Source organism: Etheostoma spectabile, chromosome 17 (assembly GCF_008692095.1).
Source record: "Etheostoma spectabile isolate EspeVRDwgs_2016 chromosome 17, UIUC_Espe_1.0, whole genome shotgun sequence".
NCBI classification, from domain to species: Eukaryota; Metazoa; Chordata; class Actinopteri; order Perciformes; family Percidae; genus Etheostoma; species Etheostoma spectabile.
The window spans coordinates 14,402,061-14,416,694 of NC_045749.1; the positions used below are offsets into that span (position 1 = coordinate 14,402,061).

General features: G+C 40.1%; 1 protein-coding gene across 28 annotated transcripts in view; it reads right to left on the minus strand.

Annotated features, from left to right (window-relative positions):
* The window catches only part of dst (dystonin), a 108,458-nt gene that overhangs the window by 30,187 nt on the left and 63,637 nt on the right, over positions 1–14,634 (minus strand). For 27 of the 28 annotated variants that reach the window (XM_032541436.1, XM_032541442.1, XM_032541440.1 and 24 more), the window contains 15 exons: positions 13,623–13,907; positions 12,492–13,046; positions 12,046–12,222; positions 11,019–11,142; positions 10,201–10,409; positions 9,740–10,057; positions 9,463–9,629; positions 9,177–9,333; positions 8,554–8,680; positions 8,317–8,367; positions 7,078–7,313; positions 6,834–6,963; positions 6,330–6,529; positions 5,363–5,861; positions 3,562–5,030 (listed from right to left, as the gene is read on the minus strand). In XM_032541436.1, coding sequence (XP_032397327.1) covers positions 3,562–5,030; positions 5,363–5,861; positions 6,330–6,529; positions 6,834–6,963; positions 7,078–7,313; positions 8,317–8,367; positions 8,554–8,680; positions 9,177–9,333; positions 9,463–9,629; positions 9,740–10,057; positions 10,201–10,409; positions 11,019–11,142; positions 12,046–12,222; positions 12,492–13,046; positions 13,623–13,907 — 4,704 coding nt within the window. The remainder of the gene's footprint in view (positions 1–3,561; positions 5,031–5,362; positions 5,862–6,329; positions 6,530–6,833; positions 6,964–7,077; positions 7,314–8,316; positions 8,368–8,553; positions 8,681–9,176; positions 9,334–9,462; positions 9,630–9,739; positions 10,058–10,200; positions 10,410–11,018; positions 11,143–12,045; positions 12,223–12,491; positions 13,047–13,622; positions 13,908–14,634) is intronic. The other variant, XM_032541433.1, reaches the window with a different exon arrangement.

Sequence of the window (14,634 nt, forward strand, 5' to 3'; positions counted from 1 at the left end):
AAAACTTGACCTAAAATGGTAAGAGCACATTAAAAGAGACGAATCCAAGCGCTGTCTTTCTCTGTTTATTTCTTTCTCAACAACTGCCAATAAAGCCTACTTTCCTACAGAAACAAGAGCATGATCAACTGAACATGAATCAAAATATGACACAATCATCTAGTGTTTTCAAGCTGCAACTGAATAAAGAAACAAATCAAGTCTTGATACTGCTTGGCTTTGGCAATTCTCCTCCTGATGTATTGGTACGAATGAGTCCAAAGGGTTTTTCCCACAAGCAGCTAAGGGCCGTATATGCCCTCTCAACCCAGACTGATGACAGGACAAAGAGGGGGTAAAACATGCACCATGACAACGCTGCTGAGCAACAATTTGAATCAATCACTTCTTTTTAATCGTTTTCCCTGAAAGGCGTTTAAACCCCCCAACAAGCTGACACCCCCGCTACCTCCATGATATTTCAATCCATGTATCTCTTGGATGTAACCTTCCTGCGTAAATGCAGCACCCCCCCCCGCCCTGTAATTAAAAAAATAAAATAAAATCCCTTGACCTATATCTTAGGACAGATCTGTGTCATTTGCCTAACTCGGCTGTTTACATTGTTTTATAGTAATACTATCTAATACTATCAATGAAGAAGTGTGTCATAATTTCACCTCTAAATATAGGTTAATCCTCTTTTGGAAAACTCCACAGGAATTTTTTAGGCTTTCAAATTATTTTGCATCTGTCTGTAAATCTTGCTAATGGCGCCTTGTTTTATCCCTCACTGATAACAACAAATGTCGCCATTTATAGACAATATGGAGAGTCAAAGGAACTGAAAACAGACCATTATGGCAATAAGGAAGCTGTGTGGTGTGCTTGTAGTACTGCATATTAGAGTCCGACCGATAATATCGGTCGATATTAGGCATTTCCCAAACTATCATATTGGCATTTATAATGCCCGATTAAAAAAAAAGAAAAAGAAAAAGTCCTTTGAACAAAAACACAATAAAAAATAAATTTAAAAAATGCTTCTGGTGGACAAACTGAAACGGCAACACTCATAACATGGTTGACTGTCCGTTTTTTTGTTTGTTTAAAAATTCATTCATCAAAACATTTATAATGACAAAAAATTCTGATGAATTAATATAAAAAAAGAAAAAGAAAAATGGACTGATAACCATGTCATGAGTTTTGGCCACCAGAGGGCGCTCTACAAAGTCAAAGTTGGCAACACAGATTTTTTTAGTTATTGTGTTTTTGTTCAAAACACAGTTTCATATCTTGTTTGTATTTTTATTTATCAGAACTTTAATATATTTTGATGTTCCTCTGTTCTGTTGTGACAGTAAAACAAATTATTAAATTATTTTAGTGACAACTCATAAATAACTACACATAACTAATGTAAGGGAAATCTGTTTTTGTTTTGTTGCGGGTTTGTTTATAAAAAATATATGTATTGGCCAATAAATCGTAATCTCCGATTTTTTTTATTAACCAAATATTTGTGTCAGTATCGGCCTTAAAAATCGGTCAGGCTCTACTGCATATATGATTACCTTTATTAACTGTACATGTTTAGTCCAAACATTTGTACGAAAATACACAAAACAATAATCGAATTAATCTGGGATTCTATTGTTCATTGGCATTTGGGCTGCTTTGCACCAGCTATTAAATCTACTGTAAGTGTGTGTCTCACAGGCCTTGATCGTCGCTCAGCCCAGCAGTAAATACTGGGACCATCACTTTACTAATTGGTGTCTATGTCAACATAGTCAAATTATCACCAGGCTATAACAAGCTTAGAGACCAAGATAATGTCAGGCTATGAAGTTCCATGCGTCAAAGAACAACAATATCAATGTTAAGAGATCAGGATGCAGGCCCAGCTTCATTATTGGGACCATTGAATCAAGTGACGTCCTGCTGGTGACCACCTGGCTGTGACGGTCCATCCCTCCTACACCATCACTGCATATGGGCCGCAGCTCTTTTGTTAACACCAGATGCCCTTAATGAACCAGCAGTCCCCAGAGGATTGCCATGTATATAGCAAGTGTGTTCAGTGAAAAGCCTGTTGGTAATCTGCCCTGTTGCAAGGTTTTGTGGATAAACAGACAGCATCTAAAACATTTACATTTTTAAATATATATATATATGAAATCTAGGTGAGAATACAGCGTTTAGCAGAGTTTAATCCATATACTATGAATTCATAATTTAACAGGCTGACAAAGGCTGTGTTCATAGTAACAATACAAATAGCATTTGTCAATAACTGCCTGTTTGAATACCAAAAGGGACTTTTGTCTTAGTCTCCACAATCTTTGGATTAAAGGAAAGAAAATATTACGTTTAAATACTGAATTACAATGACCAAATCAAATGTATGCATGTTCATTTTTCTATTATCTGATTTTAAAAGAAAGACTTTTCTCAAATTAGTTTCAGTTTAACTATATGTGAACAAATTGTAAGAGCACATTAGTTGATAATAAAGTTTGTGCATTATGTTGGGTCTAATAAAGAATTTGTTCCACCATTATCCTTACTAACCCCAAAAGACGGCAAATTATTTTAACCACTCTCTGATTCAATGTTCCATAGCTGTAATTCATTTGACATCTATGTTAGCTAAAACAAAGTCAATTAGTCAACAGAACATAATTCAGCAATTATTTTAATAATTTATTTATCGTTTGAGTAATTTTTAAGTAAAGCTCTGGTTTAAGCTTCTTAAATTGGAAAATGTGCCGCTAGTCCTTGTCTTGTCATTATAGAAAATTGAATATTTTGTAGGTTGGACAAAGCAAGACATATGATGACATCCCATTTTTATGATATATAAGATAACTGTGTAAATAATCAGCAGATTTATCAACTGTTTAAAACAGAGATCTTCAGCAGGGGGTCCTCAGAGTTACTACAGGGGGGGCTACAAATTATTATTAATATTTGTTTTTTCAAAAATCAAAATGTCTCAACATAAATTCACCATATTATTAGCAAATATGAATCCCCATTGATCATAGGCTTAATGGCATATGGTTAAGCAAGTCAAGATATCCATCCACAGTTAACAAGGATTCACTATGCTACATGTACGGTTAACATTGAAAGATGATTTATAAAATCATGCTGACAATTATTACTTCAATAGCTTAGTATACTATGCACTAAAAAGGTATGTGTAAAGGCTTTCGGCCATCCTACACTTTATTGTAGGGCCGGTTTAATATGCAACTTAATTTTTTACAATATTAGTAGTGAGGGTCCCTGCTCCGTCTCTCTTTTAGTTAAGGGGTCCTTGGCTTAAAACATTGAAGAACCCTGGTTTAAAATAATCATTAGTTGCAGTTGTTTTTGCATAAACTTTATTTCCGAAATACTATTTCGGAAATAAAGTTTATGCAAAAAAGACAAAAACAAAGGTAACTGCGGCCACGATTTTACAAATATTCTATCATCCAACACAATCTCTTACCATTATTTAACCAATTAAATTCAATGAAATTCCATGTTAAGGCTTAAATAACAAAATAAATGTTGAGGATACCATACCTTAAAGGCCTCCAGCTGTTGGTTGATGACATCGGTCTCCATGCCGACTGCCTCCTGTGACGCCTCCTTGCCCACAGCACTGCAAAGTTTATCGTCCACTTGTTGGAGTTTACCATACAACTCCTCCAGTTTGGTGAGAGTTCTCTGCACCTGCAGCTCTCTGCCTTTAGCCCTGTCCAACAGTTTTCCACACTGCTTACTAAGAGCATCCAGATCCCTCTTCAGGCCTAATAGGTCGGGTGAGGTCTCAGTCTCTAGCATCTTCTTACAGCTGTCTCCAGCATTGGCAGTGTTGGCCATAAGCTCTTGCAACTTAGCCACAAAGCTCTGAATATTGTCCTTCTGTTCTTTAAGAGTGCCCAAGTCAAGATCCACAGGAGCCATGCTGTCCAGTTCATCATCCAGGTCTGTGAAACAGGTAAACATCTCACGGATACGGTTTTGGAACTGCCCAATACCCTGCAGTTTACCCTCCATGAATTGGCACGTCTCCTCTAGTTTCTTGTTAAGGGTGCTGTAGTCTTTTTCCACACTGTCAGCCTGCAGTAAGAGGTCTGTCACTCCATCAGCATCAGGGACATCAACCACAAGCTCCTTGGCCAAGGTCTTCAGATGCTCTACTTGGTTCTGCACTCCCTCTAAACTCTTCTGCTGGGCTTTCATGTTGGTCAGGTTCTTGTTGCTGTGTGCCTGCACTCCCTGCGACTCGTAGACATCCACCTGCTTCTTAGCCCCCTCAAGCTGACCCTTTGCCTCTTTATAGGCATCATTAAATTCCTTAACTGTGTGTGAAACTTTCTCCAGAGACTCTCTTTTGCTCTGCAGACTTTCTACTATATTGTCCACTCTTCTGCCAATGCTAGCTTTCTCCTCTTTGATAGCTTCAGTGTCTGTGTTGGCCACCTCAAGAAGGCCATCTGCAGCCGTGTTGAGCTGCTCCAACATCCCTCTGTGCTTGTCGACATCCTTCTGGAGAGCTTTAACCTGAGAAATTGAGCTCTCTACAGCGATCGGATCAACAGTGAGTTTAACTCGGCCCTCGCTAGCTTCACACTCTTGGATCCAAGAGCTGAGCTTCTCTGCGTGCTCATGATACTTCATAGATTTTTGCAAAGCAGTCTGAAGTTTGTCAGCTTGCTCCACATAGCTCTTCTTCACCTCCTCCCAGTTGGAAGAGAGCGTAGTCAGCTGCCCTTGTAGTGCCAACTTTTCTGCACCGTCAGTGTTGCGCAGAAGCATCTCCCCTTCACCAGTGATTGTGTTATAAGCTTTCTCATGTTCACTGAGAGCCTTTTGGAGTTTACTGTGCTCCTCAAGGGTTTGTTGCAGGATGTCCGCTTTGGCAGAGATGGGTTGGGGCTTAGACTGTTCCTGGAGCTTCTCACCCAGCCATGACTGGAAGTCTTTAGAGGTTTGATGGAACTGCTGAGAGCTGGCAAAGGTTGAATTAAGCTGCTCGATCCGCTTTGCTGCAAAAGAGAAATGTGGCAATTAGTGAGTTAAATGCTGCAACACCTCTTGTGCAAAAACTGGAATGAAAAAGTAGCTAGGAATATTGTTGCTACTTTAGTGGGCTGTCAAGGCAAACAATGCAAGCCAAATATAAAATTAATAGTAAAAACAGTTGACAAAAAGACAGATTTTGTCTTTACAAGCGCGATTACTACAATTACTAAAAAAGCCTGTTGGGAAGTTGTTGTCATAGAATAAATATATTTTAGTGAGAACAAACACAAATAGAATGTTTCTTTCTTTCCAAACATTACAACATTATATTATTGGGTTAGGTTAAAAGGCAGACCTGCTTTCTCTTCCAGCAGTTTGAAAGGCTTGCTGACACTTTCCAGCTGCCTGACCAAGTCTGCTTTGAGATAGTCCTCAGTCACCATTGCTATAAGCTCTGCGTTGATGGCCTCAGCCTCCTTCAGCTTCTTCCTCTCGTCTCTCAGCTGTGCTGAGATGTTATGGACATCCTCCAACTGCTTCTTCACAGCTTCGGGCTGGGTGCTGTGGCCCTGATGGTTTGTGAGTTGATTCTCCAGCTGAGTGGCAGTCTGACTGACACTCTTCAGTAAATTCTGAAACTGCCCCGTCTTTACCACGGCCTGATCGATGAGGCTATCTCGCTGGTCCAACTTTCCTGTGAGACCTTGCCACTTCTGGGTGACACCAGCGAGCCGCTCCCTCACTAGCTTCCCACTTGAGGGGTCCTGGTTGCATGAGGAGCTCAGGATGGCAGAGGCAGCTTCCTCCAGTTGCTCATATTGAGGTTTTCGGCTCTTAAATTCGTTCTGGAGGATCTGGATGGGAAAAATAAGTCAAGATAAGTTTTCCTTCAGAAAGCCACATAACATTCTAGTTCTTTAAAGATGCACAAGCCTCAAGTTAGGCAAGGAACCTTTATTTGTATAGCACATTTCAGCAACGGGGCAATTCAAAGTGCTTTATGTAACAAATTAAAGTGCCGTTAAAATTGATTAAAACATTCAAAACAGATACAACAGGAGGATAAAATTTACTGTGCAGTATAAGAACAAGTTAACGGAGTCCAACCCGGGCCTTCCATAGGACTTATACTGTTTATCTGTTGCAACTCAGGGTCCAAACCTGGCTTATCAGAATACTTAACCAGTTCCAAACTGGACCTTCCAAAGGACTTAACCAGCTAACCGGGTCCAACTCGGGCCTCTCAGAGGACTAATACTTTAGCTCTTTTTTGGTTGCAACTCAGGTACCAAGTTATTCCCAACAACCTGCACCATGCTTACCTGAACTTGTTGCTTCTGCATTTTAAGCATGTTCGGGTCTATCGAGAGGGGTCCGAGGACACTCATCATCAGCTCTTTCTCTGAAAGCCACTGACCAAGCTGCAGCTCTGTTGTTTGGAAGATGTCCAAGTTCTTGTTGGATTGCTCCAGGTGCTGCTTCCTCTCCTCTACCGAGCCGCTGATATCTGCCCAAGCAGCATCTGAGCAGGAGGGCAGAACATTCACACCAGTGTGCATTAGTCAGCATAACATCACCTTTCTATCCACTGTTCTTGTAGCAAAACTCCCACTGCGCAGGACTTGGCACTACGAATGTGTTAAGTTAACTGCTGTGGCAGAGAGCAGATAGTGAGACACTTTCTGTATGCATGTGACTAGATGAATACTACTGCCTTTACTCAAATACCAGTTCTGTAATGAGATCAGTGGGATCCAACATACCTCTGACCGTTTCAGTGACATAAATTACCTAGGGCCATCTGGAGACAACACCTTGGTGCATACCTATATCTGCCAGCATATGCTTCCATTTTGCTGCCTCAGGGGAGTTCGGATGAGTCTTAATCAAGTTGAGAAGCGTCTCTCTTAGCTTCTGGAGCTGCTCCTGTTTTTGCTTCATGTCATCCTCAAATGCCTGAGATAATAAAAAAATTATAACTGCTTGAAGCCTGTGATCTCATTTAAAACAGTGAGGACTGTGTGCAGTTTTAGAAAATAATTAAACCATTTGCTGAGCGACAACAAGTACCTTCTGCTGTTCAAGCTGTGTTTTCACTGAATCTTTCTCTGTAGCTTCTTTGTTCCAAGATGCTGCAGTCTTTTTCATGTCCTTCAGCCATGTCATCATGTTGTCTGTCCCCTTCTGGGCTTCTTTCAGTTCCTGCACCAAACTACTCAGCTCTGCTGCCCGACTCTCCAGCGTTTCCCCAAGGCTTGCGTAGCCCTCTTTGACGAATGACATGTTCTGCTGAATCAACATCAGCTCTGTGGATGTCAAAAAGAATTCTATCAAGTTTCCTTACCAGGAGTTCATAGACAAAGTGTCATCATCATGAGGTTATGATAACAATTAGACACCATTAATATAGTAGCCTTATGGAACAGTATGTTCAGAATATGAGTGAAGTAAGTAATACCAACTCACAGCAAATGGAATTGAAGCATTTGTGGAAATCCGTGGCTCTTATCCCAGTAAATGATTAATAATTAAGTTCAAAATTGGGCCCCATGCAAGAACAACTAATACGAACAGGTTTGTTCTGGAGTGGCACATTCAAGTGATTTAAGAGAACTTGTGCATTTACAAATACAAGTCATACGAATCATGCACAGTTAGTCTGATTTTGTACGCATGTTTGACTTAAACATTATAATGCCTAATTTGGATGAATCTGCAGTTTAAATAATAATAAAATCCACAAAAATGCAAATATAATAAAATAAATGAAAAAGTATGTGAAATTAATAATGTGTGTGTCAGTATGATGTGCATAAAGGCTTTTTTCCTTTTGTTTAGATTTTATTGCTATGTATTCTGGCTTGACAACAAACCTCACAGAAAACAGTAAGAGAGTCATAAACATGTTCATACATGAGTACCAATGAATGTAGCTATTATCTTATCAATTGTCCTCCCTCTGTGTGTAAATGAATGTTTGGGCCTTTAAATGTTGATTAACTTGCTATCAACTGATAAACTAAACTGATATGATTGGAAGAAAAATGGTGGAATCACTCACTCCCTATGGAGTTTGGCTGAGGCTTAATTGCTCAATTGGGACATTAAAAAAGCAAAGTTAATGTTCCTTTAACTTTATTACTCATAATCTAAACATACTGTTACAATGATCTTCAAAAGTTGCTATTTGTTTGGCATAGATCCCCCACAGCCATAGCAGTGTTTTGAAAACCAGCCATTATACCTACACAGCACACCACAAACAATGTGTTTACAGACAGCATCCACATACTCTACACACTTAATTACCTTTATTGGTTAGGTAGGAATGGCTTGCTGGACCGCCACCATTAGTAAGAGCTGATGCAAAGACATAAGACAAAGCTTGTGTAAAGAGCAGGCAGACTATCTAGGATTGTTGGCACAAGATCTTCCCATGGTTTCTAATGGTTAGGGAGTATACATTACTCAGAAGTTCACCCAAACACCATGCTTCCCATCCACTGATTGATTCAAACATGTGAGGTTAAGTGTGCTGACGATTACCTGACTTGTTAGGGGCCTTGGTCTTGGCGGGAGATGTGAGGAAAGTCATGAGGCTGCATAGCGCTGACCCTTTACTGTTCAGGTCTTGGACAGCAGGGTCTTTGGATGTCCACTCATCTAACAAGCCCTGATTAATCAGACAGATACATGTTATCATGTCACATAAAATCAAAGGCTGATGTCTGAAAATGCAAGTGAGAAACGGGATAAACATGGAAAAAATAGATGATTTTGCCTCTGTGGGTTTTTATTTGTTGTGCTATTTCAGGATCTACTTTTGTGATCTTTTCTGTAACATCTTGTGAAGCAAATAGTCTCTCTTCTGGACAACATAGTGTTTCACTCACAGATCTATCCTGTGTAAACACATACCATCCATCTGACCGATTAGTTGGCAGAGAAAGCATGTTAGGATGGTGGGGAGTACAGGGAGGACAGGACTATAATCTATTAAAACACACTTAACATATATATTGCAAAACACACTCCTATACTGTGCCAGATAGAAAGTGATACATAAATTGCTTCTGTTCCAGCACTGAAAGTTCAGTCAGACAAAACCTATACAGGAATAACTCTTGTCTCTACAGTATAGTAGACTTTGTATTTATCTCCTGACTCACAGTGACTATCTGCAGGTCCTCTTCTAGACTCTTCACACTGCTGCTTAGCTGGACCGCAGGTACTTTCTCATTTGTCTGCTCCAGCCACTTGGTGAGGGCGCTAGCTGCAGATCTGAACTCTCCCAGCTGGTCCTGACAGGATGATACCTCCTCTTCCCTGTAATAAACAATAATCAGTCATATCACGCATGCATCTGTACATTATACTAACATTATGAAAAGATGTTAGTTTTGTTAAAACTGTACAGACAAAGACCTTTTTCCCCCTCCCCTGTCCCCATCTTACTTTTCTTTGACAGTGTCTTTGAAGGTGCTGAAAATATTTGAGAGATCGTCCATCTTGCTCTGGATCTGGACTTTGTTTCCATCGGGGCTTATTTCAGACAGCTCCATGGACAGAGTCAGCAGCTTCTCCAAATCACTGGCATGTTCAGCCATCTCAGCTTTGGTGTTCTACAGTAAAATTATAGATGTCATTCTTTGCTGTATTAAATAATTTCTTGATGAAATACTGAAAGTGTGCAAAAACGTTATCCATTTATGGTCATGAACAGTATAGTTACCAGCATTAGCTGAGAAAGTTCATTGAAGGTTTTTCCAGGCCCGTCTGTGTCGTGTAGATCTTGTGAACGTTTCACAACAAACTGCTGAACTTTATCTGCGACCTTCTCAAACTGTTCCACCTTTTCTTTCAGCTGCTCCAGCTGGGAAACCTTTTGCTTATGCTTGTCACAGGCATTAGAGAAACGCTGGGAGAGAGCATCCATCTTAGATTGCAGAAGTGCAGCAGCAGAGGGATCTGCAGTCTCCACAAACTTCTTCACCTTGGCTTTCATGGTTGAGATGCTGCTCTGGCGACTTGCTATGTCCTGCTCTAATGCCTTAAAAAATACAGAATGGAACAGTTTTAATGGTTAGAAAAAGTAATATAGCTGGAAAAAAGAAGAAAAAAAAAATACAGTAACTACAAACTCAATACAGTATCTAGTTATTGGACTTCTGATATGATGACAAGAATACATACTACTTCTTTGCTGAGGATATCTCCAATGGATGCAGAGTCCAGGGGGATTTGTCCTTTCTCTTTTACACTGGCCTCCACTCCCTCCATCCATCCCATCATCTCATCCAAACCGTCCTGCACACTCATGGAGCGAGTCAGGGTGATCTGCAGTTTCTCATTTCGATCACTCACAGACTTGGACAGGTTGTCGTAGCGTTCAACTATGTCATCTACAATGCAGGTAAACCAATCAGGTTATGTTTAAAACTAAACAGTTTCTCATTGTTAGGGACACATTGTGAGATAAACATTTCAAACCCAAGCAGAAACATATTTGGAATATATGAATTTATTAAGGCCTTAAGTGTAGCAAGGGATAACATTCACTAAGATATTGGTAGAGTAAAAGCATTTTTAAGTGTATGCCAAGAACCTAATGATTGGAGAGAAGGAATACAAATGAGACACTCCAAGAGCCCTATTTCAAACTCATAACTTTTGTACATTTTAGAAAACGATGGTGGATGTATTGTGACATTTTTTGGACTGCCTGCTTGATTAACAACCTACCTACTTACCAGTAACAAGTAGCAACATTTTGCAGGGCTACGAGATGTATGAACTTTAAGCTGTACTTTGAAAGACTTTAGTTCAAACCTTTCTCAATCATTTTAGAGTCATTTCAATATCTGGCATCTTTCAATTTGCACATTTAAAGACTGAAATCCTAATTCCATAATTTAAGTGTCAATGATGACACATACAATCATCTAAATCCACATAAAGTATATTCTGTAGAGGGTGCAAAACTTGGATCCCTACTTCGATTTTCTCCTCACCTACTGTCTCCTGGATATCGTCCGAGTTGCTCAGCAGGTCTCCTTCAGATGTTATCAAAGACTCAGCTACTTTGCGTAGTGTATCAATAGCAGTCTGATGTCCTGTCATCTGACCTTGCAGGGCCTGTGGATCAATAAGTAACAGGGGGTCAGAGAAAATAAAACTGTAACCTCATAAAATAAATGTCCTCTGTCTGCTTTTATACTGTAAAGATTATGCATTTAACCCATGTGGTGGATTAAAGATAAAAAGTAATGAATTTCAAGAACATCTGGATAATAAATATTGAGTCATTCCACAGATATGGTTGGATGTACCTGTCTGCTTCGACTGTTACAACTACAGAAAGGCTTAGGATTCTTTGCAGTGATTTGTAACCAAAGCTAAAAGTACAGTGTTCCTTGGTTGGCCCACAGGCGCCTCTTATCTGGGCATATCTATGCTGTAAGCCACTACCTCCCTACAGAAATGGTCAAGCTAACTGCTGCCAAAAGCTTTGACAGAGATTGCATCGTGTCTCATTCTCCTGTAGGAGTATGTAGACTTTGAATAGAGATAACTATTCACATGTGGGTTTGAATTTGAACACAGAGCTAAAAATAACTATGTTGCACTAAAGTCAGTGGAAACACTGTATATGGTATGCTCCAAGATCTGCACATGTTACTTCTTAACAAAGCAATTCTTTATTTCTTTACTTGGATTATTCATAACCATTAAAGGTCACTTAGATTTGATACAAGTTTGCAATGCGACTGCTGCACAGTAATGCCCCTCAGGATACATCTGTAACATAACTGTAAATATTCCAATTCACCCAAATAAAATTACATGGGAGGAAAGATCAAAATTCTTTTTTTCATATGACCCTTGTGTTAGCCTCAGAAATTAGAGAGGGCTCACAGAAATATGAAAGAAATGTATAACAAGTTAAAAAAAGACCACAATCTGAGATAAAGCTGAGCTTTGGATTCAATACCAAGACGAGGCCAAAGCCTTACAGCCCTGGCTTGCACTTTTTCTTGCCTTGGTCTCCTCCAGCTGTTTCTGTAGTGTTTGTGGGTCAGCTGCTATAGCCTCTGATTGCTGCTTTCTTGCTTCCTCCTCTGAGTTGTTCAGCCACTTCAAAAGACCAGTGCTCGAGTCGTCATATTTCTTGTATTTATCAACCACATCTTTCAGGTTGTTGCCAAGCTGATTGCACTGAAACAAGGGAAATTAAATTATACTGTATGTATAAGATATTAAGGAAACACATAATTAGGTACACAGGCTCAAAACATGAAGATAACAATGAACAATGTTCGATGTGTGTCAGAGAAAGTAGCAGTTTTCCATCTGACCTTTTCACAGTGCTTACAGAAGATAGGATTAAGCCGTAGTTTTAAATTAAGACAAATGCTCCCACTTAGTGGCACGAATAAGTCATTGCAAGCTCTCAAAATCCATTTAAACAACTGCAGACTTAGTACCTGTGAATGTAGTGTTTTGTATCTGCTGGCTGCTGAAGCCAACTTGTCCTTGACAGCAGAACAGGTTCCTGAAGTATCCACGTCCAGCAGAGCATTCTTAGCTGCAGAGTCAGCCAGTCCACAGGCGTTAGCCACGTCCAGCACTTTCTGTCCTGACATGGTGATGAAGCGAAGGTCCCCTTTGTGGGAAATCACATCTTCTGAGAAGCTTTTCTGTCGCTGGTGTTTATCGCTGAGGATATTGAGGGAGCTTGCAGGAGCGCCCAGCTCATCTATCTCTCCCTCTGCCTGGTCTAACCAGCCCTCAAACTCCTCACAGTCACCCTGGAATTTCTTCAGCTCTTCCTGGACACAATGCACCTGCTTCATCTGCTGTTCAGCCTGTGTCAGTGAGGCCTCGTAGCGCCCCTTCAGCTCCTGGATGTTCTTCTGCAGCTTCTCCTTCTCCTTCTCCTTGGGAGACAGCACGTCGGCCTGCTTGTCGAGTAGAGCCTGAGCTGACTGGGTGGCCACGATCAGATCCTGCTGCTGAGACAGAATCTCCTGATGACGGGCCTGTTGGAACAATAGAGCCTTGAGGACACCATACCAATACATATAGCTGCAATTATATCTTTATTTAAATTTGTTAAACATTATAACGTGATTTATGCTCATATTTTTTTTTCATTTGGGCTTTGTTGGCTTCATCTGTTTCTATTCAACTCTAATTTCAAATCTGCTAAATACTATTAAACTAAAAGGTTAGAATATTTTCACCCATCTCATCACCTTTATGTGTTCCAATGGCAAATCATATTCTAATTACAACCTATTCTCAGATAAAAAGATGTAGTTAACTCTTTAATTATCTAATCAAATTAAATTTTGGAGCTTTTATAATTGTTGGCATTTTACTCATTTGACCATGCTTAGAAATTGATTTGACATTGAACTTTGAAAATGTCTTTGCTACTTGTGTCTTTCAACTTTAGATGCATAAGCGTGATGATCTGCCTCAAGTAACGCCCTGGGATCTTAATTAACTTGTGCACAGTTGAGAAACAAAGTCTGTGCCTGTAAACACTCCCACATGTAAGTATACACTGCTGAGGAACACACTTTTACATTTTTCCAACAAACCAATTGTACCTTGACCCTGTCATACTGCTTATCCAGGTCCAAGGAGCAGTCATTCTTGCCGCTGGTCTCTGTGCCAAAATCCTTTTCAGTGGTCTGTAAAGCGTTTCCATTGGCATCGTCATCCTCTCCTATCAGTCCCGTGGCTGAGGTTTCTTTAGGCAAGTTTCCATTTTCTTTACTTATATGGTCAGTTTGATCCAGACGCCTCTCGTTTTCATTCCCTATGTTGGATATCCAGTCCAGGAGACCTTCGATTTTGTTCTTACTTTCTTCAAGACGCTCAACAGCTGCTGCCTGAGAAGACACATAGATTACATATTAAAAAAATACTGAATAGTGCAAAATTAATATAATACATTGCAATTTAGTTAAGCAATAATTTAAAGGAGAATTACGGCCAATTTTTATGTTAATCTTGATCGCTATAAATATGCGAGTACTTTCGATTGAAGAAACCCCGACCTGAATCAGTGCAGGCTACACTGAGTAGCTGAAGCTATGTGTACAAGCTTCCACTGAGCTAAAACGGCAGTTAACGGGGCAAGTTTTAGAGTGAATTTTGTGGCTCTTAACAGACACACAAAGCAATTAATATGTCTGTACAACATGAACAGGGCCCTTACGTAACACCAAGATACATTTTCAAGTCAGACATTGTTTTACTTCACCTACCCTGTCTTGTTCTTGCCAGTGAGTAGCTTGCTTGCCTGGTTAGCTGCTAGAGCTAGCTGTTAGCTGCTAGAGCTAGCTGTTAGCTGCTAGAGCTAGCTGTTAGCTGCTAGCTGTTAGTTGCTATTGATAAGTGTGTTCATCCAGGCTTTTGTGAAAATCATAAAGAATCAGTTCTGTGTATATTATACATGATACACACGTGTGCTCATCCGTTTTGTGTGTGATCGTTCTGGTGTTGGTGAGTAGGCTTGACAGTGTTGATCTGTGTGGTAGATTCCTTAGCCGGGCAGGTAGCCTTCGTCACCGCCTTACTCATCTCCCGCAGCTGACAACAATCCCCAAAGCACTG